At 39.6% G+C, this 25,137-nt stretch overlaps 2 protein-coding genes across 2 annotated transcripts in view; one reads left to right on the top strand and one right to left on the bottom strand.

The window, feature by feature from the left end:
* Positions 1-19,273, top strand: part of tex9 (testis expressed 9) — a 71,074-nt gene extending 51,801 nt beyond the window's left edge. Inside the window, exons 9-12 of the mRNA XM_043677479.2 lie at positions 1,289-1,462; positions 16,344-16,478; positions 18,767-18,901; positions 19,050-19,273. Coding sequence (XP_043533414.2) covers positions 1,289-1,462; positions 16,344-16,478; positions 18,767-18,901; positions 19,050-19,124 — 519 coding nt within the window. The 3' untranslated portion in view covers positions 19,125-19,273. The remainder of the gene's footprint in view (positions 1-1,288; positions 1,463-16,343; positions 16,479-18,766; positions 18,902-19,049) is intronic.
* A 2,226-nt stretch (positions 19,274-21,499) lies between these two features.
* mns1 (meiosis-specific nuclear structural 1) overlaps positions 21,500-25,137 on the bottom strand; it is a 30,120-nt gene continuing 26,482 nt past the window's right edge. The window contains exon 10 of the mRNA XM_043677477.2: positions 21,500-21,764. Within this exon, the coding sequence (XP_043533412.1) occupies positions 21,657-21,764 (108 nt within the window). The 3' untranslated portion in view covers positions 21,500-21,656. The remainder of the gene's footprint in view (positions 21,765-25,137) is intronic.

Raw genomic sequence — 25,137 nt, 5'->3', positions numbered from 1 at the left:
GTTCACTGTTCACCAATTTTATTGTGTGTTTATTTTCTGTTCTCAAAAATTTTCATTAGTCAAAATTAAAATGAATGTCCCACTAACCTGATTTTTTTTCAGCTTTTCCTTCATAAGTATAATCTTTCCTTATATAATTAAATGAACATTCTCTTGTTGCTTTCCATTGTTTTTGTAAGGTGCTGAGAACTATACATAATAATGCAAGTTGCAGAATTTCTCCAGTCTTTCAAATATGTTGGATAAATTGAACATCTGTCCTTGTTTTTGTCCCAGTACTTTTTGTAGTGGTCTATTCTACCTAAACTACTTTTACCATTGCACCTGCAATATCAGATTTGCTTTTGCATTTTAATAATTGTAACATTTCACAAATCCTCCTTCTCTGTTTTTCTCAAGTTACCACATATTGTTTTTCTGCATTAAACTGCATCTGAGCTATCTGATGACCTTTAAAACCCTCCATGTTTTGTTGTAACATCCCACATTCTTTTTCACTGTTTGCTGTAGCTTGATTTGATACTGGTAGCAAACTTCAACGTCTTTCCTCTTGCATCTATGCCAAATCATCTTTATAAATGGAAAATGACTGGTCATTTATCAGATGTTATAAATTCATTTATCCTGCTCTTTGCTTTCTGTTCCTTAGCCATTTTTTTGCTCATGTAACTAGGTTTAGTTTAATTTCATGCCTTAATTGCTTTTGCACATTTTTAGTATGGTACATATAGAATCCATCAGTGCAGAAACAGGCCATTTGGCCCATTAAATCTGCACTGACCCTCCAAAGAGCATCACACCCAGACCCAGTCCCCCCCCAATTTTAGTCCCTGTAATCCTCCATTTCCCGTAACTGATCTCCTAACCTCCACTTCCCTGGGCACTGTGGGCAATTTAGAATGGCCAATCCACCTAGCCTGCATATTTTTGGACTGTGAGAAGAAACTGGATCACCCGGAGGAAAACCCATATAGACACGACGAGAATGTGCTCACTCCACACAGTCGCCCGAGGATGGAATCAAACCTAGGTTCTTGGCGCTGTGCGGCAGCAGTGCTAACCGCTGAGCCACCCACATGTTATATATCTTTTGAAATTCTACTGCATTACCTTTAACTTCTCTTAATTTGATGAGTTTAATTGTTGACAATTTTCTGTTCATTTATAATTAATCTTAATATTGGCTGTCTGAAATTGAGCAACCATTTCAATTGAAAGATTTTAATTTCAATCAAAATCTATTTGCAAGAAAATTTTACATAACTTCTCATTGTTCATTAACTAAAAGGATGATGAAAATAATGCCTTGAGGAATCAAATAAAAGAGATAGAGGAGGAACGTAACAAGTTACAGAAAACAACCAGCATCCAGCAGACACAAATTGATAAATATAAGAGCCTGGCAGATGAGGCACACAGGAAAAGCGATGGATTGCAACAACAAGTGACATCTTTGCAAAAGGTATATTTTATATTATAATGATCTATATAATTCATAATTAACCACCACTCATGAATATCACTTGATCACTGCCAACTATAACTGACATGATTCGGAGATGCCGGTGTTGGACTGGGGTGTACAAAGTTAAAAATCACACAACACCAGGTTATAGTCCAACAGGTTTAATTGGAAGCACACTAGCTTTCGGAGCGACACTCCTTCATCAGGTGATTGTGGAGGGCTCGATCGTAACACAGAATTTATAGCAAAAATTTGCAGTGTGATGTAACTGAAATTATACATTGAAGAATTGATTGTCTGTTAAGCCTTTCATCTGTTAGAATACAGTGGTAGTTTCACTTCTTTCATGTGTAAATCACAAAACCATTTTTTTTAAAGTTGCATTCTCGGGTTAGCTGTTAACAATGGTGATAGCTAGACAATATGTTAGCCCCCCCGTGTTCTCTGTCTATGACCTGATGTTTAGATTGATTCCAATCTAAAAAGTGAAATAACAGAGTTTTACATAAATTCATGCAGTTTTTGAACTCAGAGTTCGACATGAATCTATGTGGTTTTTGAGCAAAGTGCAATGTAACTCTGAAAGTACCAAAAAAATTCACCCCACACAATATATATGTGTGCACGTGGGTCTTTATCTGTCTGTCTGTGTGTGTGTCTGGGGTGGGGGTTGTGAGTGTGTGTGTGTGTGTATAGTGAGTGCAGAGTGTCTTAAGTCTGTGAGGGGGTGCATGTGTGGGAGTCTGTGTGTCTATAAGGGTGTGTGTGGGTGTCCATGTGCGCGTCTGTGTGTATCTGTGTCCGTGTGCATGTAAGAGTGTGTGTGTGTGTAGGAATATCTGTGTGTGTGTAGTGCAATGGTGATCACCTGTAATGTGACATGAACCCAAGGTCCCGGTTGAGGCCCTCCCTATGGGTACCGAACTTAGCTATCAGCCTCTGCTCAGCCACTTTCCTCTGCTGCCTGTCCCGAAGTCCACCTTGGAGGATGGTCACCCGAAGGTCCGAGGCTGAATGTCCTGGACCACTGAAGTGTTCCCCAACTGGGAGGGAACCCTCCTGTCTGTTGATTGTTGTGCGGTGCCCATTCATCCGTTGTCGTAGCCTTTGTCTATCTTATACGTTGCAGGCAGGGATGCCCAGAGGCATGGTACATTGGGGAAACTGAGCAAAGGCTACAACAACGGATGAATGGGCACCGCACAACAATCAACAGACAGGAGGGTTCCCTCCCAGTTGGGGAACACTTCAGTGGTCCGGGACATTCAGCCTCGGACCTTCGGGTGACCATCCTCCAAGGTGGACTTCGGGACAGGCAGCAGAGGAAAGTGGCTGAGCAGAGGCTGATAGCTAAATTCGGTACCCATAGGGAGGGCCTCAACCGGTACCTTGGGTTCATGTCACATTACAGGTGATCACCATTGCACTACACACACACACACACACACACACACTCTCACATGCACACGGACACAGATACACACAGACACCCACACACACCCTTATAGATACACAGACTCCCACACATGCACCCCCTCACAGACTTAAGACACTCTGCACTCACTACACACACACACACACACACACACACACACACACACACACTTTCTCACACTCACAACCCCCACCCCAGACACACACACAGACAGACAGACAAAGACCCACGTGCACACATATATATTGTGTGTGGTGAATTTTTTTGGTACTTTCAGAGTTACATTGCACTTTGCTCAAAAACCACATAGATTCATGTCGAACTCTGAGCTCAAAAACTGCATGAATTTATGTAACACTTAGATTCCAATCTAAAAAGTGAAATAACAATCTAAACATCAGGTCATAGACAGAGAACACGGGGGGGCTAACACCTTCAACATATTGTCTAGCTATCACCATTGTTAACAGCTAACCCGAGAATGCAACTTTAAAAAAAAGGGTTTTGTGATTTACACATGAAAGAAGTGAAACTATCACTGTATTCTAACAGATGAAAGGCTTAACAGACAATCAATTCTTCAATGTATAATTTCAGTTACATCACACTGCAAATTTTTGCTATAAATTCTGTGTTACGATCGAGCCCTCCACAATCACCTGATGAAGGAGCGTCACTCCGAAAGCTAGTGTGCTTCCAATTAAACCTGTTGGACTATAACCTGGTGTTGTGTGATTTTTAACTATAACTGAAAATTACAGGCAGGGTGAGCTGCTTTCAGGCCTCTATCAAATTTCTCAAAACTCGTAACCATCTGTCTACAAGGTTGTGTACAAGTGCTTGGTCACACTTGCTTTATACATTTGTTGGCAAGCTACATTTGTTGCAAGCATAACTGCAGGGCTGTACTCACCACTCATGCATTCACAGTGCTGTGATATCGCTCCTGGTAGTGCTGCAGTTTACTGCTTGTATCAAAGAATAGGATTAAAATCGCAATTCAAAGGATTTATTTTCAAATTTATAAAATCAGTTCAACTAAGCTTGTGGAATCATGATATTCACAATGCCGCACTTTGAATATTTGTTAGCTCTACTTTTGACCCCTCGCTGCCCTGTTTCATTGCTCTTCACTGTTCTCTGTAAGGGGGCAACTAGAATGAGGACTGGAGCACTGACTAGACACTTAGCAGAGTGGCAATAGATTGCTGAACAGAACTGAAGCTCAAGTATGGCAACAAGTGGAATGCCAAATGCAAGAGTAGTGTGAGCATTTCTTGAGCAGATGACCATCAGTGACATTGCACATGTGCCTTTGCAGAGTTGACGCCAACTTCCAGTTCCAGGTGCACAGCAATGTCATCAAAGGCATAGATTTCTTGTTGTAATGTGGTTGTAGGTGATACACAAAAATTGAAATGATTTACTAACTATGTTTGTAATGTTTTTCCAGTCTTCCAATTGTTTATTTCCTGAACAGTTTCCAGGTTGCTTTTCTGAGATTCTTAGTCTGTCTCTTGTAGGATTTTCCAACTGCCAGTCATTTATTTGAATCGATTTGCACCTTTTTATACTACAGTAAAAAGTTACCAAAATTTTTCAGGCTTTTGGATACTTGGCTATTTGGATATTTAGTCTTCAAAAAGGAATTGTCAGTCAAATATATACTGAACCAAGCATAAAATCTGTGCTTTTGAAAATTATGTTACCAGGACCATGATTGCAATAGTTTTCCATTTCAGTACTTCCTAACCCATGACTTTCCATCATTAAACTAAATGGGAAGAATTCCTCAGCTGTGCAGTAAATGGTAGAAATCTATGGTTACAGTTGTAAGCTTCACAACAAAGAATTGTGAGAAAATCTGCTATAAAGATTCTGCTTCAGCTGTTAAGCTATGCAAATATAAGAAACAAATTCTGAAGAGTCGCAAAATCACAGTTGAAGCAATGATAAAATAGATTTCATTACATTGACATTTAATGAGAACAAAATGCCATGGAAAAAATGTTCCATGTGCGAAATCATTTTTAAGAAACACAAAGTTCTACTGTAAAATGCCCTGCTCTTCAACTGAACTCGTCAAACATTCATAAATATATTGCGCGTGGCCTGGTAATAGATCTGTAAATATCATAGCTGATGTATAGCTCAGCCTTTCAAATTGAAAATGTAACTTGAGAACATGTTTGAAGAAATTGAGAAATATGTTGGAATTTCTGTTCCTGAATGCTAATGAGTGGACCAAGTGCATGTAAATGTGATAGTGGTGTTTGATGGGCTGAAGGGCTTGTTTCTATGATGTATGACTAAGAGTTCAAATGTTCAAATTGGCTAAGAGCAGGATCAGGGTCACCTGTGATGCCCTCCATGGTCAAACAACATGGGTTTATAAATGAAGAACTGGGCTTCATTGACCTGCTTACACATATGCTTCTAAAAATCTGAGAGTCTTCTTCAGAGAAATAGCTCATTTGTCACTTCTCTGAAGAAGACTCTCAGATTATAAATACTAAATATTTTAATACTCTGTTACATTCATTTTACTCAAATTAAAACGTACAAACGTTTTCAGTACATTACCATCATTAGGTCTTCCAGATTTGAAAAATATTTAAAGGCAAACCTGTTAATGGATTACTACAATCAAAAGATCTTGGTAATAAATCCTTCTAAGTCTGTAGTGAAACTGCTGTTTTTTTCTTTAAGAATGTAGCTTCTGAATTGTACCATTACTTACACAGAAGTAGTCTTTCTGGATACAAATAGGACAGGTATAGTTTTATTTTCTAGGATTCAGTCAAAAATTACTTGATCTATCATCCCTGAACACACTTTCTAAAATCCTTTCAACAGTAAATCTAAATTCCATTTCCAACTCACAATAAACAAAACCCCTACTAACGTATTGAAAAGAATAGTACTTTTCGTAAATAAGTAAGGTATTTGATTAAAAAATTGGATGCTGTTTGTTACTCCCATAAGATGTGCTTCATAAGTATAGTCACATTTATGTTAAATATTATATTAATACTTTCAATATAGTTTGGTATTTATGTATTGATATGTTCTGATGTGTGAAGATAAAATGGTTATGCAAATATGACGACTCTATTGTGGATTTCTATACTCCCTAATGTATGAACCTGGAGAGACCAAGTATTTTAAATTTGGACTTTGGAGCCTGGATAGGTTTCATTAAAATAGAATTGTACATTTAATTTAAAGTTTGAAAAATGTATTCAAGTTTGTGTCATTGGAGAGCAGTTTTCTGTGGGAATGGTTTCAAGGTATGGACCCAGGGAGGTCATTAACTAATTTGTTTAATCAAACGTTTGTATTCACTATAAACTTCAATTATATGTTATTATTGTTTCAAGTTGGAAGTAAAAATATTCAAGGTTTAATGTTATCTTTACATGTGGTATGTGCATATATGATAAAGGATCACCTTTTCCTCCCTTCTGTCTTGAAGGAGACTATCACAGCTAGGTTAAAATCTTTAGAAGCATATGTGTAAGCAGGTGAATGAGGCCCAGTTCTTCATTTATAAACCCATGTTGTTTGACCATGGAGGGCATCACAGGTGACCCTGATCCTGCTCTTAGCCAATGTGAACATTTGAACTCTCATAGTCATACATCATAGAAACAAGCCCTTCAGCCCATCAAACATCACTATCACATTTACACGCACTTGGTCCACTCATTAGCATTCAGGAACAGAAATTTCAACATATTTCTCAATTTCTTGTCCAGGTGCATGGGACAACAATGGCTTTTCATCTGTTGCTCAGCAGAGACAGCTAATAAAGTGTGAACCACAAATCAAAGCTGAGATTATCAGTTGCTCAAGGTTTATGAGTGCTGCACCAATGGTTCTCTTATTTACAAAACCATTGGGATTCAAATATTTTAGAGCCCTTTTTTTAATCTAGTAAAATAAATGCCCCAAACCATAAAAATGTATTAATGACAAATCATGGAATACGAAATTACTAAAAGACCTTTCAACAGTCATGTGCAAAAGTCATCAAATCAGGGATTAACTTTTGCTGCCATCTGATGGCCAGTAAGGTAATTGTTCACTGTCTATTTATATTTTTCTGTGATTTTGAACCAGATTTCAGTAGTCAGTACTGGAGATTATACCTCTAATAATTTGAAATATTTTATTCATTTCTAATTTGAAACACTAATCACACATGTATTAAATTATGAAAATGTATTCTTGGGAAGTCGATGTCACTGGCAAGGCTGTTATTATTGCCTCTCCCTAACTGCCTGAAAGGTGGATGGTGGGCTGGTTTCTTCAATAGCAGATTTGCTACTTAATGGCAGTTAAGATTTATGCATGTCCGTGTGGAATTAATGTTTAAATATTAGGCTGAACTGTGTAAGGTTGGCAGATTTATTTCCTTAAAGGTAATGAGCATACCAATTCTTTTTTTTAAATTGAAATACAAAATCTTAATGGTCACTCTTATTGTCACTAATAAGATTAGATTCCCTACAGTGTCGAAACAAGCCCTTCGGCCCAACATGTCCACACTGACCCTCCAAAGAGTAACCCACCCAGACCCATTACCCTCTGACTAATGCACCTAGCACTATGGACAATTAGCTTGGCCAATTCACTTGCCCTGCACATCTTTGGATTGTGGGAGGAAACCCATGCAGACACGGGGAGAATGTGCAAACTCCATACAGTCACCTGAGGCTAGAATTGAACCTGGGACCCTGGTGCTGTGAGGCAGCAGTGTTAAAAATCTGTTAACAGTGTTGACAGTGCCCAACAATCTGTGCTTGGATATGATCTGAGATTCCTTGGATTAATAATCCTTTAACATAAGCCCTGTACCTGAACATGTAAATTTATATTTGTGCATTATTTGCGGATAAGTATTAACAGTTGAAATGCAAGAATTCTTAATTTAGAGCACAATGTATTACTTTACTGAAGAGATTGGGAGATGAGTCATAAACTTTTAAATAAAGATGACAAACTAATGCTCAAGAAGAGGGGCTCTATTAAATTTGCAACAATATTTGTATTAGTTAGAAGTCTGTAATGAACTGCTTAATCAACAAAATTAGAAAATTAATTCAGAAAATGCAGTTATGATTTCTAAATTGTCTTGTTACACGTTGTTCCGAACAAGGTAACGTTGTTTAATTTATATTTTATGTGTTTGGCTCGGGAGGGGAGTTTGATTTTAAATTTGTTCTTGTGGGCTTTATGCAAAAAAGCCTGGAGACAGGTTTTTTACATGCATTTTAATGAGGTTTTTACCACCCTTGAGATGAAGAGATTAGGGTTAGTAGTTTAAAGCAAAAAAACCAGAAAGAAATTCGCTGTGCTTAGTGACAAGGGTTCAATGGTCTCTCAGAGAATGAGAAGAATCTAAATGGGAGTGAGTGAGTGTATATATTCAAGAAAGTGAAGGTAGAAGTGTTGGAATCTGTGGTAAGAAATCTGTTAAATCTGCTAGTCATAGAATTATACAGCATGGAAACAGACCCCTCAGCCCCCTATGTTTACTCTGACCAACAAACACAAAACTATACTAATCCCATTTATGATCATTTGGTCCATAGCCTACTATACCGTGCCATTTTAAAAGATTATTTCGATGCTTCTTAAATGTAGAGAGAGTACCTGCCTCCGGCACCTTTTCAGACAGCAAGTTCCATAGTTGTACTGCCCTCTGAGTAAAATATTTTTTCCTCTTGCTCTTAATATCCTTCTAAAATACTTTGTTTTCCTTAATCCTGTATGCCAAAGATATTTTGTGGCCTCTCTTTGCCCTCCTAATTTCCTTTTTAAACACCTCTCTACACTGTCTATACACCTGACAGGCCTCCCTTGTTTTTACTTCTCTGTACATAATGTATGTTTCCCTTTTTTTTAATCAAAGTTTCGATATCCTTAATATCCAGGGTTCCTTAGACTTGCTGCTCTTGCCTTTACGGGAATATGCTGGCCCTGAACTCTCACTATATCACTTAAAAGACTCCCACTTGTAGACTTGCCTGCAAGTACATTCTCCTAGTCTAGTTTGTCTAATCCTCTCTAATGATATTGAAATTGATCTTCCCCCAACTTAGACACTTAACTTTTGCACTATCCTTATCTCTTTCCTTAATTCCTTTGAAACTTACAGTTATGGTCACTATTTACAAAATGCTTGTCCACTGACACCTCAACTTCATTGAGATTGAGTTTAGACAACTCATGAACTTGCCTAATTATTGGCAAAAAAAAGCATCTGCTGAATGTGCCAGTATCCTTTTTCATAGAATCCCTACAGTGTGGAAGCAGGCCATTGAGTCCACATCACCCCTCCAAAGACCTCCACCCCCACCCTATTCCTGTAACCTTGACTTTCCCACAGCTAATCCACCTAGCCTGCACATTCCTGGACACTACAGGCAATTTAACACAGCAGATTCACCTAACCCGCACACTTTTGGACTGTGGAAGGAAACCGGAGCACCCGGAGGAAACTGATGTAGACATGGAGAGAATGTGTAAATAATAATCAGGATGTGAGGCACAAGATACAGCAGGAGACAGAAAAGGCCTGTAAGAAAGATAAAATTAGACTGATCATGGGATTTCAATATGGGACTGAGAAAATCAGGTTGGTAGTGGATCGCAAGAAAGGGAATTTGTGAAATGTCTACAATATGGCTTTTTGAAGCACCTCATGGAGGTTGCCTTGTTAGTTAAGAACAAAATTAAATCTATGGTATTGAATGACATAGCGTCGGATGATGTGGAGTCTGTGTGGGTGGAATTGAGGAACCACAAAGGCAAAAAAAAACATAATTGGAGTTGTGTATAGACCTCCTAACAGTGGTCAGGACCAGGGACGCAACATGTACCGGGAAATAGAGAAGGCATGTCAGAAAGGCAAGGTTACATTGATCATTGGAGACTTCAATATGCAGGTGGACTGGGTAAATAATGTTGCTAGTGGATCTAAAGAAAGGGAATTCATGGAATGCTTACAGGATGGCTTTTTGGAACAGCTTGTCATGGAGCCCACAAGAGAGCAGGCTATTCTGGACCTAGTGCTTTGCAATGAACCAGACGCTATAAAAAATCTTAAAGTAAGGGAACCCTTAGGAAGCAGCGACCATAATAGGGTAGAGTTCAGTCTGGAGTTTGAAAGGGGGAAGGCAAAATCGGATGTAATGGTGTTACAGTTGAATAAAGGTAATTATGAGGGCATGAGAGAGGAACTGACTAAAATAGACTGGAAGCAGAGGCTAACCGGGAAGACAGTAGAGCAAAAATGGCAGGAGTTTGTAGGTATAATTGAGGACACTGTACAGAGGTTCATTCCCAAGAAAAGAAAGATTAACCGGGGAGGGATTAGACAACCTTGGCTGACAAAGGAAGTCAGGAAATGTATTAAAGAAAAGGAGAGATCCTATAAAGTGGCTAAGAACAGTGGGAAATCAGAAGATTGGGAAGGATACAAAAGCAAACAGAGGATAACAAAGAGTGTAATAAGAAATGAGAGGATCAAATATGAAGGTAGGCTAGCCAGTAATATTAGAAATAATAGTAAAAGTTTCTTTCAGTACATAAGAAACAAACGACAGGCAAAAGTAGACATTGGGCCACTTCAAACTGATGCAGGAAGCCTAGTGATGGGAGATAAGGAAATAGCAGGAGAACTTAACAAGTACTTTGCGTCAGTTTTCACAGTGGAAGACATGAGTAATATCCCAAAAATTAAAGGGTGTCACGGGGCTGAGTTGAGTATGGTTGCCATTACGAAAGAGATAGTGCTAGAAAAGTTAAAAAGTCTTAAAATTGATAAATCTCCTGGCCCCGATGGGATACACCCTAGAGTTCTGAGAGAGGTGGCTGAGGAAATAGCAGAGGCATTGGTTGAGATCTTTCAAGAGTCACTGGAGTCAGGAAAGGTCCCGGATGATTGGAAGATGGCTGTTGTAACCCCCTTGTTCAAGAAAGGATCAAGGCAAAAGATGGAAAATTATAGGCCAATCAGCTTAACCTCGGTTGTTGGTAAAATTCTAGAATCCATCATTAAGAATGAGGTTTCTAAATTCTTGGAAGAGCAGAGTCTGATTAGAACAAGTCAACATGGATTTAGTAAAGGGAGGTCATGCCTGACAAACCTGTTGGAATTTTTTGAAGAGGTAACAAGTAGGTTAGACCAGGGAAACCCAGTGGATGTGGTCTATCTAGACTTTCAAAAGGCCTTTGATAAGGTGCCACACGGGAGGCTGCTGAGCAAGGTGAGGGCCCATGATGTTCGAGGTGAGCTGCTGGGATGGATTGAGGATTGGCTGTCTAACAGAAGGCAGAGAGTTGGGATAAAAGGTTCTTTTTCAGAATGGCAGCCGGTGACGAGCGGTGTCCCGCAGGGTTCGGTGCTGGGGTCACAGCTGTTCGCATTATATATTAATGATTTGGATGAGGGAACCGGGGGCATTCTAGCGAAGTTTGCCGATGATACGAAGTTAGGTGGACAGGCAGGTATTACTGAGGAAGTGGGGAGGCTACAGAAGGATCTAGACAGGTTGGGAGAATGGTCCAGGAAATGGCTGATGGAATTTAACGTGAGCAAGTGCGAGGTCTTGCACTTTGGCAAAAAGAATAAAAGCATAGACTACTTTCTAAATGGTGAGAAAATTAATAAAGCCAAAGCACAAAGGGATCTGGGAGTGCTAGTCGAGGATTCTCTAAAGGTAAACATGCAGGTTGAGTCCGTGATTAAGAAAGCGAATGCAATGTTGTCTCTTATCTCAAGAGGGTTGGAATATAAAAGCAGAGATGTACTACTAAGACTTTATAAAGCTCTGGTTAGGCCCTATTTGGAGTACTGTGTCCAGTTTTGGTCCCCACACCTCAGGAAGGACATACTGGCACTGGAACGTGTCCAGCGGAGATTCACACGGATGATCCCTGGAATGACAGGTCTAACATATGAGGAACGGCTGAGGATACTGGGATTGTATTCGTTGGAGTTTAGGAGATTAAGGGGAGACTTAATAGAGACGTACAAAATAATACATGGCTTGGAAAAGGTGGATGCTAGGAAATTGTTTCCGTTAGACGAGGAGACTAGGACCCGTGGACACAGCCTTAGAATTAGAGAGGGTCATTTCAGAACAGAAATGCGGAGACATTTCTTCAGCCAGAGAGTGGTGGGCCTGTGGAATTCATTGCCACGGAGTGCAGTGGAAGCCGGGACGCTAAATGTCTTCAAGGCTGAGATTGATAGATTCTTGTTATCTAGAGGAATTAAGGGCTACGGGGAGAACGCTGGTAAGTGGAGCTGAAATGCGCATCAGCCATGATTGAATGGCGGAGTGGACCCGATGGGCCGAATGGTCTTATGGTAACCCAGGGAACAGGCAGTTCTCGATTTAATGTTGTGCAATGAGGCAGACTTGATAGGGGAGCTTAAGGTGAAGGAATGCTAAGGAGGCATTGACCATAACATGATAAAATTTACTCTGCAATTTGAGAGGGAGGAGTTGAAATTGGATGTAACAGTATTACAGTTGAATAAAGGCAACTACAGAGGCATGAAGGAGGAGCTGATCAGAATTGACTGGGAGAGAAGCTTAGCAGGAAAGACAGTGGGACAGTAATGGAAGGAGCTTAGAATACTTACAGTGTGGAAACAGGCCCTTCAGCCCAACAAGTCCACACCGACCCTCCGAAGAGCAACCCACCCATACCCATTTCCCTACATCTAACACTATGGGCAATTTAGTATGGCCAATTCACCTAACATGCACATTTTTGGACTGTGGGAGGAAAACGGAGTACCCGGAGGAAACCCATGCAGATATGGGGAGAATTTGCCAACTCTACACAGATAGTTGCCTGAGGCGGGAATTGAACCAGGGTCTCTGGCGCTGTGAGGCAGCAGTGCTAACCACTGTGCCACCCTATTCTGGGAGTAATTTGGGAAACACAGCAAAAAATCATCCCTAGAAAAAGAAACATACTAAAGGGAGGATGAGGCAACCATGGCTGACTAGGGAAGTCAGGGACAGCATAAAAGCAAAAAAGAAAACATATTGCAGTGAACGGCAGTGGGAAGCCAGAGGATTCTGAAGTCTACAAAGAACAACAGAGGACCACGAACAAAGAGATAAGGAGGGAAAAGATTAAATATGAGGGTAAGCCTGCCAGTCATATGAAAGAAGATTGCAAGAGTTTCTTTAGATATATAAAGGGCAAAAGTGGACATTGGGTTGCTGGAAAATGACACTGGAAAAGTAGTGATGGGGAACAAAAAAATGGCAGGGAAACAAAGAAATGGTGGAAGAACTGAACAAGTACTTTGTGTCAGTCTTCATAGTGAAAGACATGAGCAACATCCCAGAAATTCAAGAGAGTCGGGGCACAGAGGTGAGTATGGTGGCATCACCAAGGAGAAGGTGCTAGGAAAACTGAATGGCCTGAAGGTAGATAAATCACCTGGACCTGATGGACTATATCCCAGAATTCTGAAGTAAATGGCTAAAAAGATAGTGGAGGCATTATTGGTGATCTTCCAGGAATCACTGGAGTCAGAGAGGTCCCAAAGGACTTGAAAATTGCTAGGGTAACCCCACCCTATTTAAAAAGGGAGTAAAGCAAATGATGGGAAATTACAGGTCAATTGGCCTGACTTCAGTTATTGGTAAGATTTTGGAGTCCATTGTGAAGGATGAGATATCTGAATACTTCAAAGTGCATGGTAAATAGGACAAAGTCATCATGAGGAGTTAATGACCAGGTTAGACCAAGGAGAGTCAATGGATGTTATCTACTTGGATTTCTAAAAGGCCTTTGACAAGGTGCTGCACAGAAGGCTGCTGAGTAAGATAAGGGCCCATGCTGTGAGAGGCAAGGTACTAACATGGATAGAAGATTGGCAGAAAACAGAGTGGGGATAAAAGGGTCCTTCTCAGGATGGCTGCTAGTAACTAGTGGTGTTCTGCAAGGGTCAGTGTTGGGAATTACAACTTCTCATTTTATACATTAATGATCTGGTTGAAGGGATTGAGGGTACTCTAGCTAAGTTTGCAGATGATACAAAGATAGGTAGAGGGATATTGAGGAGGTGGGGAGGCTGCAGAAGGATTTGGACAGGTTAGAAGGGTGAGCAAAGAAGTGGCAGATGGAGTACAACGTGTGAAATTGTGAGGTCATGCAGTTTGGTAGGAAGAATAGAGGTATGGACTATTTTCTAAATGGGGAGAAAATTCAGAAGTCTGAATTACAAAGAGACTTGGGAGTTCTAGCCCAGGGCTCTCTGAAGGTAAACTTGCAGGTTGAGTTGGTAGGAAGGCAAATGCAGTGATGACATTTATTTTGAGAGGACTTGAATATAAAAGCAGGGATGTACTTCTGAGGCTCGATAAGGCTCTGGTCAGACCACATTTGAAGTGTTGTGCATAGTTTTGGGCTCCATATCTATGGAAGGATGTACCAGCCCTGGAGTGGGTCCAGAGGAGGTTCATGAGAATGGTCCCAGGAATGAGAGGTTAACATATGAGGAACGCTTGAGGACTCTGGGTCTATACTTGATGGAATTTAGAAGAATGAGGAGGGTTCAAATTGAAACTTTAGAGAATACCAAACAACCTGGACAAAGCTGATGTTGGGAAGATGTTTTTATTAGGACCAAGGGCACAGCTTTAGAATAAAGGGAACACCCTTTAGAACAGAGATGAGGAGAAACTTCAGCTCGTGCGTGGTGCATTCATTGCCACAGAAGGCTGTCGAGGTCAGGTCATTGAGTACATTTAGGCCAAAGATACATAGGTTCTTGATTGTCAAGGGGATCAAAGGTTACAGGGAGAAAGGTTGAGAAACTTATCCGTGATCAGCCAAATGGTCTAATTTCTGCTGCTATGTCTTATGGTTTTAAGCTGTACACAGACAGTCACCTGAGGCTGGTATTGAACCCAGGTCCCTGGCTCTGAGGCAACAGTGCTAACCACTGAGCCACCGTGCCAGCTTGAGCAATATTTGATTTTTACGGATATTGTTGAGAATAGTGAGTGTCTGAATCCTTTTTTTGGTGTTTGTAATGAAAATATTCCAACCTTTTCATCTAGTGTAATAAAGTTCATGTTTTTCTTATCTAATAAACCTTTCGTTCTTTGCAGACTGCACTGGAGAGGGATTTTGGGGTGCTAGCATCCACAAAGATCACAAAAAGCTTGTGAACATAATCAGCTGGTAATAGGGAGGCATATGGACTGTTGGCTTTATTTCAAAAGGAATTTCAAAAATGGAGAGATCATTCTAAAACTATGCAAAGCATTCGTCAGACCACTTCAGCAATACTGCTCCCCTTTTTTAAGGAAAAATATGTTGGCATTGTTGACAGTTTAGAGAAGGTCCACCCAGGTTGCTCCTTCATATACAGAGGAACCTCGATTATCCGCAGGGCATGGGTGGGAAGTATGTTGTTTGGTTAATTGAATGCTGGATAATCAAATGCCAAGCATCGGTACCTTGCGATCTTGTTCGGATAATCTGAAATTTGGTTGATTGAATGCCAAAAGTTCCTCTGTAGAGGGTTTTCTTTAGAGTAGAGGTTACATGGGTTGGGCTTGTTCTTATTAGAGTTTAGAAGAACAAGAGAAGACCTGATTGAAACATGCAAGATTCTTAAGGGGCTTGACAAGGTAGTTGCAGAGAGGTTGTTTCTCATTGTCAGGATCTTGGATCAGGAGACATAATATAAATGTAAGGAATCGCCCAGTTAGGACAGAGATGTAGTGGAATTTTTTCTCTCAGCATTTTTTACTGCAGAGGGCTGTTGAGGCTGTTAAGTATATTCAAAGCTGAGAGCCATATTTTTAATCAGAAAGGGAATTGAGGGTTATGCTGATATGGCAGGAAAGTGGAGTTGGGGATTATCAGATCAGCCATGATCTAATTGAACATCAGACCAGACACAGTTGGGTTGAATGGCCTACTTCTGTTCCTACATTTTATGGTCTTGTGGACTATTGTGAATGTGTTCACTACTAACCGTGAAGAGCAGTTTAAAAAAAAACAAAATTAGGATCTATCAAGTCAAGTTCAATTTGGGATCTGACTTGTCCAATATTAACATCAGTTCGGGTCATTACAACATTAATACATATAATGTATTATTCCAGTCTGTATTGGTTTTAATTCCATCTGTTCAGGCTGTTAGGTGTAAGGCACCTCAGGGTCTGCAGATATTAAATTTAGCTAGCTAAGTAAGTAGTCATTGAATGATTCAGTCTTATTCAGCATACTGAGGTAAATGAGCCCTAATTGTACTGGTGAACAAATACAAATGAGTACATCAATGCACGAGTATAATTTTCAGAGTCTCAGACAAATTATGGATTTTCATATATTTAAAAATCCTACTTAGAATAATGATTATTTCTCCCCACACAATTGTTAACTTAGGAATTGGACAACCAGAAAAGAACCCAGAAGCAAGCTGCTACAAACCATAGTGCCACAGAGGTTCGTCTAAACAGAGCATTAGAAGAGGCTGAAAAATACAAGACAGAACTCAATAAATTGAAGCAGAATAACAAGGTAATATTACAAATGCTTTGGCAAAGATATGATATTAAACATCAATGCAAGCTGAGGAGCTATTGCTACATTGTTGTATATTTATTTCCATCAAAGCTTTTTGTCTGCAGGTTCACACAAGGAGCAAGGCATTAATTAATATTTGTTAAGGAACAAGTCAGACACCTCGAAACACTTCAAAAAGGTAGCCCAGATCCTAACTTTGCTAGGGTAAAGTGGATACTCCAGGAGAGATGTCGCTGGTCAAACCACTTAGTTTTAAACAAAACATAATTTATTTACAAGATTACCAAATGAAACACAAATAAAAGAGAACAGAATACTGAATAACTTAATCTATCCAAAAAGAAAACAGATTATACCAACTTAATCATGCTGCTCCCAATACTTGCAACAATCCCCATAAACACCCCTTGGCACAAAAGGTAAAATCAAAAACAGGTTCTTACAGGAGAGAAGTCAGAGAGACAGTACCAGCCTGGACCTGTTTCTTTGGGTCCAGCAGTTTTTTTTTCACACTACTGCTAAAAACCAAACTAAACCAGAGAAAAGCTGAGCTGAGAGAACTGGCCACTCCCCTTTCATTGTGGAAGTTTTTTTTTAAACTTGAACACCTTCCACCTGAGGCAGTATCTGTTAGTTATAAACAAATTGGCCCTAAAACCCTTCAACCCCAGACTTTTTGGAGTCTGTGTCTTCTACGACCTCCTTGTAGAAAAAAGAAGCCAAGGACAACATAACCTTGTTAAAAAAGCTACATTGTCACATATTATTGTGTTAATTATGAACTTCTACAGTTAACTGTGGTCATTTTGGCAAAACAAAACCTCTCAAACAATTTATAGAAGTTCATCTTTTGGGTGTTTGAAGAAATTAATGGCAAATTATTACCTCGCATGAAATTTAGCTTGAATTTGCCATGCTAAATTACCCATAGTGTTCGGTGAAGGGGTAAATGTAGAGGAATGGGTCTGGGTGGGTTGTGCTTCGGCGGTTCGGTGTGGATTTGTTGGGCCGAAGGGCCTGTTTCCACACTGTAAGTAATCTAATCTAATCTAAATTGGCTATGCTAAATTGCTCATAGTGTTCAGGAATGCATAGGTTGGATGCATTAGTGAGTGGTAAATGTAGAGTAATAGGCATAGGGAAATGGGTCTGGGTGGGTTACTCTTCAGAGAGTCGGTGTGGACATGTTGGGCCAAATGGCCTGTTTCCACACTGTAGGGAATTCTATGATCAAACTAGAGTGCATAGAGACCTTCCAGGAGCCCGCAATGCAGGCAGGCCTGATCAACACATGTGCAGCATAGTAGCACTGCAAGGTACCATTGCCATGATTAAATGAGTGAGTGGAAGCTAGGGGATGCTCTGTTTTTCCCTCCTCCTCCAGTGAATGCTCCTGGCCATTGGGTTCCTTCTCTGTCCAGGTTCCTATGCTGTGTGGGCTCCTGGTCCCCATCTGTTCCTGTTCTCTTTGGGCTCCTGCTTCATGGCGCTTCTGTTCAGACCATGCTTTTATCCTACTGTACTTCCTCAGCAACATCAATCCTCTACAGGGGACATAACTGGATACAACTCCATTTAAATGGGGAAAATCAAATCCAGTAGGTGGGGTAGCTTTTTCAAATTAGCAAATAGAAGGGAGGTACTAATAATAAAAAGGTTCATAAATACCACATTTTAAATCATTGCAGCTTGTAATAATAAATTATTTTTTTTCTTTCTTTGTCTCTTTGGTAGAGTTTCATCCCATATCCTCTCACACTAACAACTTGTTAATCTTTTTCTCATATGTCTGTGTTGATCACCTGCTATGACTACTTGGCAAAAGTGAGGAGTGGAGATTAGTCAAGATTAGAGTGGTGCTGGAAATGCACAGCAGGTCAGGCAGCATTCACCTATTGCACTCCCAGCTACCTTCTCCCCAGCCCCACCCCCTCCCATTTATCTCTCCACCCCCAAGGCTTCCAGCCTCATTCCTGATGAAGGGCACCTGCCCAAAACATTGATTTTCCTGCTATGACTACTTGTCAGATGTAAGAATATTTTAAAGAAAGTCTGACATCAAAACAGAGCATCCATTCTGAGTGTCCAGAAGAAAGACTTTGTTTTGGATCTGCTGTCAGGCTTCCTCCAGCTATTGTAGGTTTTGAGACTGCCTAAAGACACATGCCTATTCATTATCTGAACTGGAAACTGTTTGTCAGAAGATGGCCAAACCATTAAGCCAATGCAATACAAACAAGTAGTTTTATGAAGATGCCGATTATTTGTCTTATATTTACCAGGACACAACTAACCAAGAGAAACTAACAATTGAACAACTGAAGACCGAAAACAAGAAGTTAGAAAAGCAGAAAACTGAGCTCATGACTGGCTTTAAGAAGCAGATGAAGTTAATAGATATCCTTAAAAGGCAAAAGGTAGGATGTGACAAAATGTGAAATGATCATTCACGGTATTTGTAAGACCAGGAATTGTTATTTAATTGGTACCTAAAATAACTCGGTGATCGAAAGGTAATATATAAATGCAGTCAAAGCTCTCAAACTTGCCCTTGCTTTTTTTTAGATGCACATGGAAGCTGCTAAAATGCTCTCCTTCACTGAAGAGGAATTTATTAAAGCATTGGAATGGGGAAACTGACAGTTGTAACATATCTCAATGTTGCAAAACATAATTGTTATTGCTATTAGGTTTGGATATTTTTCTCATTGAGTTTAGTATTTATATCCATCCTATTAAAACATTTTGTAAAATTGGTGGTAAAGGAATAAAGATATAATTATTTATGACCTCCTTTGTTTGTTAATTCATTCCACCAGGAGGGTGGTTATTGCTTTTACCCTTATTATTTTGCCCACGGACCCTAATATCTGTTTTCATAGTTTCTAGCATATTCTACATCTTGAAGCTTGAAAAAAAATTGTGTAGCGGAATTTTTGAAATAGGTTACTTTTGTTGATTTGTTTTAAGTTTTATTAATATTCTTTCTCTAGAGACAAAGTGGTTTTCAATTCTCCATGTGTAATTTAAAAGCTGATCTTGAAACTATTTTCCTGTTTTCAATGTGTAAGCAGCAATTGCCAAAAAGGGTCAATGGCAAATTAATAAAGAAAATTTAAATAGAATATCAAACACCAAGATACATCAGTATAATCTTCATCATCTTCACTACAAAAACACAAACATTTAAAGACAAATCTGTGAAAATTGATTCAGTGATCAAATAAGTGATGTTTATTCCATTTTATCTAACCATCAATTATGTCTAGGAATTTGGTATAACTAGTACTTGATTGTGTGTACAATGCCTCAATTCTCTAATATATGTTCTTGGTATGTACCTTTACATTGTCATTCTTAAGAGAGAGACTAAACTGGTCCCAGTCTATTTGAATATAGAGTTGTCCCATGATCAAATTAGCTGATTTTTTAAAAACTTCACTTTTTTTTTTAATCAAGCGGTTCAGAAAGGTCATTACACAACTCTGGATCAAGTGGGACTTGAACCTGGGCCTCCTGCTCCAGGGTTAGGGACACAACCACTGCACCACCAGAGTCTTTCAGTGATACTTGATATGCTCTCAGCCAATTATTAGTTCACAACAGAACCTCAAGTTTAACTTTGAATTCTGCTTGGTGAGACAATACTTTTCAACAGGGTTTTCTGCAAAGTAATGGTGAGAAGGCCAGTTCAGTCAGAAATCTCTTCCTGAATCCCTCCTTGGCTGGCTTTTTCTACAATTGAGACTATTACAACATATTTGAAAGAGAACTGGGTGAATGATCTATGTCACTGTTTTCAGAAGCAACTATTGTTAAGTTCCATAGTCCACACTGAATGTGACTTTGAAGAACAGTTGAGGTTTTAGGACATCTGTTTTTCTAGAACTAGTTCAAGTTCCTTTACCTTCTATTCTTGAAAATGATTTAAAAGCAAATAAATATGTGAAATAAGAGAAATACTCAATTCATGTTAGAATTCCCTTCATTTACACGACAGGTTTGGTTTTAGAGTTGTTCCTCTAGAGCACAATGATCTTTTCGACATAGTGTTTATTCTACGAATTTAGCTCCTATGAATAACTGTCAGATTTTCAGGCAGAACTTTCTGCTGTACAATCAGCAGTTTGTACAGAGAGAAAGAGACACACTGGACAACTTTAACATAAAAAAATCAAATTGATATCTGGGCACTACAATGTAAGGGGAACACTGCTCCTAACTCAGTCAAGCATGAGTAAATCATGGTCATAGTACTCAGGGGGCCAGAAGCACTCTTGAAAGAGCTGAGTTTTTTACATATTTAGCACATTTACGCACAGGCACATACAACTCTGACTAGATAATAGTCCCTGGGCACATGTTGGTTCTGTATTATCAGCACCAGATTGTAATTCTCATAAATTCACTGATCACTTAATTGGAGGATCTTTCAAGGCAACTCGCTTTATTGCCCTTCTTTCAAATTTGTTACACTTTCATAAAATGTCACGATCCATCTCCCATCCACACAGGCCTTGTAGATCCATAGGAATTTGTGAGTTAAAATTCCTAATTCCTTCAGCTTAAAGTTAACGACTGCAATTTAACATATATTGGACACCACATAAGGCCATTCTTTAACCTCAACATCTCTATGCTTGCTGGATATGTGAAACTAATTAAACATGGTTTTACATCCAAGATATGCAAAAAATGTGAATCATTGAAAGAAGAGGGCACACGTGAGGTAATCTATCATCCACCCTAACTACTCTATGAGCCTCTATTAATTATTGCTTCATTATCTATTTCTTAAATTTATTTCATTATAGAAATTTTGCAAATGTTACCAATTCACCAAAGAAACAAAGAATGAATATAGGTCAATGCAATACTGTAAAAGATTGTTGAGTCAAATTTTATAAAAATCCACAGATGCGAGAAATTGCTGATCTGATGACCAAATTTGTCAAAATTCACTAATCTATATTCCATTAGTCTTCATAATAGATTTTCTCCATAAAGATGAACAATTTCACAGAAGTTCCAAATTATTTATTTATATAATTTCATTAATCAGTTTCATTACATTTTCAACGATTATAAATAGAGATCAACTTAAACTTATGACCCTAATGCAGCCATGCTCTAGACAAAGTTGACATAATGTCAAGCAATATCATCACAGGTCTAACAATCCCAGCCTTCGTCTGATGATAAGTTCGCGCTTCCTTTCTTGAAATTTTCTCTGAAGGTTTCATCAAATAATTCGAGCTCTCGTTCATCTCTAAATACTCCCTTTTAAAAGATATATATGAAATAGTAATTAGCTTAACCAGCAAAACAAAATTCAATCATAACCTTTGCTATGTTCATGCAATAAACTGAGAATATTTAAAAAGTAAGGTTGGTGTAAATCATTCAGGTTTTGGTCAGTGAGTTTTTTCTTAACTTATATTCTGGTACAGCCAGTCTTACATATAGCTGATTCCTAAATTCAGAAACCTTAAGTTTAACCACAGTACTCAGAGGCACTTTCATCACTTAAACACAAAACATCCAGGACCTTCAATATAAAACAAAAATGTGGGGTGGAGGGTGCTGCACGCAGATTGCGGTGGTTCACGGACTCCCAGCCCAACTTCCTGTTCTGTGGTGCTGTGGAGTCCGTGGACCACGTGTATATTGGGTGTGGGTGTTTGCACTCACTTTGATTTTCTTAAAAACTTCCTCCTCTGCTTTTGGTTGCACTTCAGTCCCACGCTCCTGATCTTCGGGCACCCGGTACGGAGGAGGGAGGGCAGGTCTGAAGACCTCCTCGTGGGTCTGCTCCTGGGCCTGGCCAAACTGGCCACAAACAGGTCCAGGCAGCGGGACGTGCAGGGGGTCGTTAGGGCCGACTACCTGCCCCTCTTCCGCAGTTACGTTAGAGCCCGGGTGTCCTTGGAGAAGGAGCACGCGGTGTCCACCAACACCCTGGAGTTGTTCAGGGATAGGTGGACGACGCAGGGAGTGGAGTGCATTATTTCCCCCTCCAACTCTTTTGATTTAATCCCTGCCCTCCCCTTCACTGTTTGATCACACAGCATTGCCCTTTTGTGAAGGGCACTGCTTGTCACTGGCCACTCAGTTGTTTTCCTATCTTCCTGGTGGTGGAAATTGAATAAAGATTCGTGCACCTTGTGTCTCTCACTGTGTCTCACACATGCACATATACACACACACCATGGGTGCTGGGGAAAAAAAAAGAGAAGAAAAAAAAAGTGCACTTCATTGACTAAACCTGTACCTATGTATTAAGTATGAGCATCTTGTTTTTATTTTTAAAAATGCTTAATTAATTGGAACAACTGGCGGTTGATTTCTCTAATTTTGGGTCCATTGCACATTAAGTTTAACTCCTGACAAATCTAAACTATTGGCCTATTGCACTTCTCTAATTATAATCTTGCTGATTTCACCTTGGTCAAGCTTCCCACCCAAAGCACACTGGAAGTCACCATAAATACATTTGGTTTTGACTACTGCACACCACCATTCTCTTGCAACTTTCCACTCTGTTTGACAGCTAACTATTCCAACTTCTTCAAACGTACCTCCTTCACAGTCCACTTCCATAACATGGTAGTTCTACTTCTACATTTCTTGATATAGTTCATATTTCTCTTCCCAGAGTCAGCTTCTAATGCACTGATATGCTTTAGCTTGGTAATTGTAATCAGGATATTTGTGATTAGTTATGGCACCTAACTCAGCCTCTCTGCCTCTTTCTTTGACTCCCTTAACTATTGTTATCTGAAATTGCTTATCCAACATTCCAACAGACATCAACCAAATTTTCTCCAGTTCAAAGTTGTTAAATCTGAAATATTTAAACTCCTTGAAATGCTTTTGTTTCTAGTCTATTTCCATACCAACCTATTTCATACCACACAAGGTGTAGAACATTGGAATATTGCTTAACCACATTTTCTTCCATATCTATAATAACATTACATCCATCCCTGGTTCTGCTGTTTGCCCTTCAAATTCCTCAGCTGACTCCCCTCCTTAGAACTGCTATCCACATACTCCACATTAACACCAACATACCCCCTTCATTCCCTCAGGTTTCCAGTACACAATGGTTTTGATCTTTGTAACTTCCAACCTCAGCATTTATGTCTTTTGATCACCCTCCATTAAAAAGAAAATCAAGGCCCTTTTCTTTAGCTGTGCTCTGTCCCCTTCAGTTTCAATTTCCCCTCCAATCATGTCAGATATTGGGCATTCTGTGGCAATTAACTCACTTCGTGATGCCATACGATGTGTCAGGGGGATACCGGAATACTTTCCACTTGCTTGGATGAGCACAGCTTCAAAAACTGGTTGATCCATTTCAGTCTCCTTTTCAGGTGCCCAGCATTGCACTTGCCAGTTTTCACCTGATTCGATTCAGTCCATGAGATATCAAGAAATGACTGAAAGTACTAGATATTGCAAAGGCTGTGGAATATGACAACATTCAGGCACAAGTACAGAAGACTTGTGCTCCAGATCTAGCTTTGCATTAGCCAAGCTCCAGTACAGAGACAACACTGACATTTATCTAATAATGTGGATAATTATAGAGTGGTAGACCCTTTGATTCAACTCATCCATGCTAATCAAGTTTCCCAAACTAAACTAGTCCCACTTGCCTGTATTTGGCCCGTATCCCTCTAAACATTTCCTATTCATGTACCAATGCAAATATCTTTTAAATGTAACAGCTCCTGCATCTATCACGTCCTCTGGCAGTTCATTCCATATATGACCCACCCTCTGTGAGAAAAAAGTTCCTTTTAAATCTTTCTCCTCTTGCCTTAAAAATATCCCTCACCCAAAGGAAAAAAAGCTTTGCTATTCACCTTACCCATGTCCTTTGTGAATTTTATAAACCTCTATAAGGTCACCCCCTCAATCTCTTATGCTCTAGTAATAAAATGTCCAGCCTATCCAGCCTCTCCTTATAACTCAAATCTTCCAGTCACAGCAACATCCTGGTAAATTTTTTCTGAACCCCCTCCAATTTAACAATATCCTTCCCATAGCGACCAGAACTGTACACAGTACTTCAATAGTGGCTTTACCAACGTCCTGTTCAACCACAACATGATGTCCCAACTAAGTGTGCAGGTACGTTCTGTACACAGGAAGTAGGACAAATCCAACCCAGCCAATTACTGCCCTCTCAAATCCACTTTCCATCATCAGCTCAGTTTGGGTTTCATACCAGCCATTCAGCACATGCTTACATTATAGCTTTAGTCCAAACAGGGACAAAAGAGCTGAACTCTCAAGGGAACGGAATATCCTTGAAATCACACTGCATTTGAATGAGTGTGGCAACAATGAGCTCTAGCAAGACTGTACTCAATGGGAATCACTGGGAAAGTTCACCAACGATTAGGAATCATAATTAGCACTAAGAAAAATAGTTGTAGTTGTTGAGATCAATAATTCTCAGCCCCTCAGGGTAATATCCTCAGCCTAATCATCTTCAATGACCTTCCCTCCATCATAAGATCAGAAGTGGAGATGTTCAATGATTGCACAATGTTCAACACCATTCATAACACTTCAGTGGAGTGTCCATGTGGAGCAAAGCCCTGACAATGTTCAGGCTTGGAGTGACAAGTGGCGAGTAACA

Source organism: Chiloscyllium plagiosum, unplaced genomic scaffold (genome assembly GCF_037043375.1).
Source record: "Chiloscyllium plagiosum isolate Xiang-an unplaced genomic scaffold, Cpla_swu_hap1 HiC_scaffold_39, whole genome shotgun sequence".
NCBI classification, from domain to species: domain Eukaryota; kingdom Metazoa; phylum Chordata; class Chondrichthyes; order Orectolobiformes; family Hemiscylliidae; genus Chiloscyllium; species Chiloscyllium plagiosum.
Note: the sequence above shows the minus strand (reverse complement) of the source record. Positions and strands in the feature narration are given on the sequence as shown.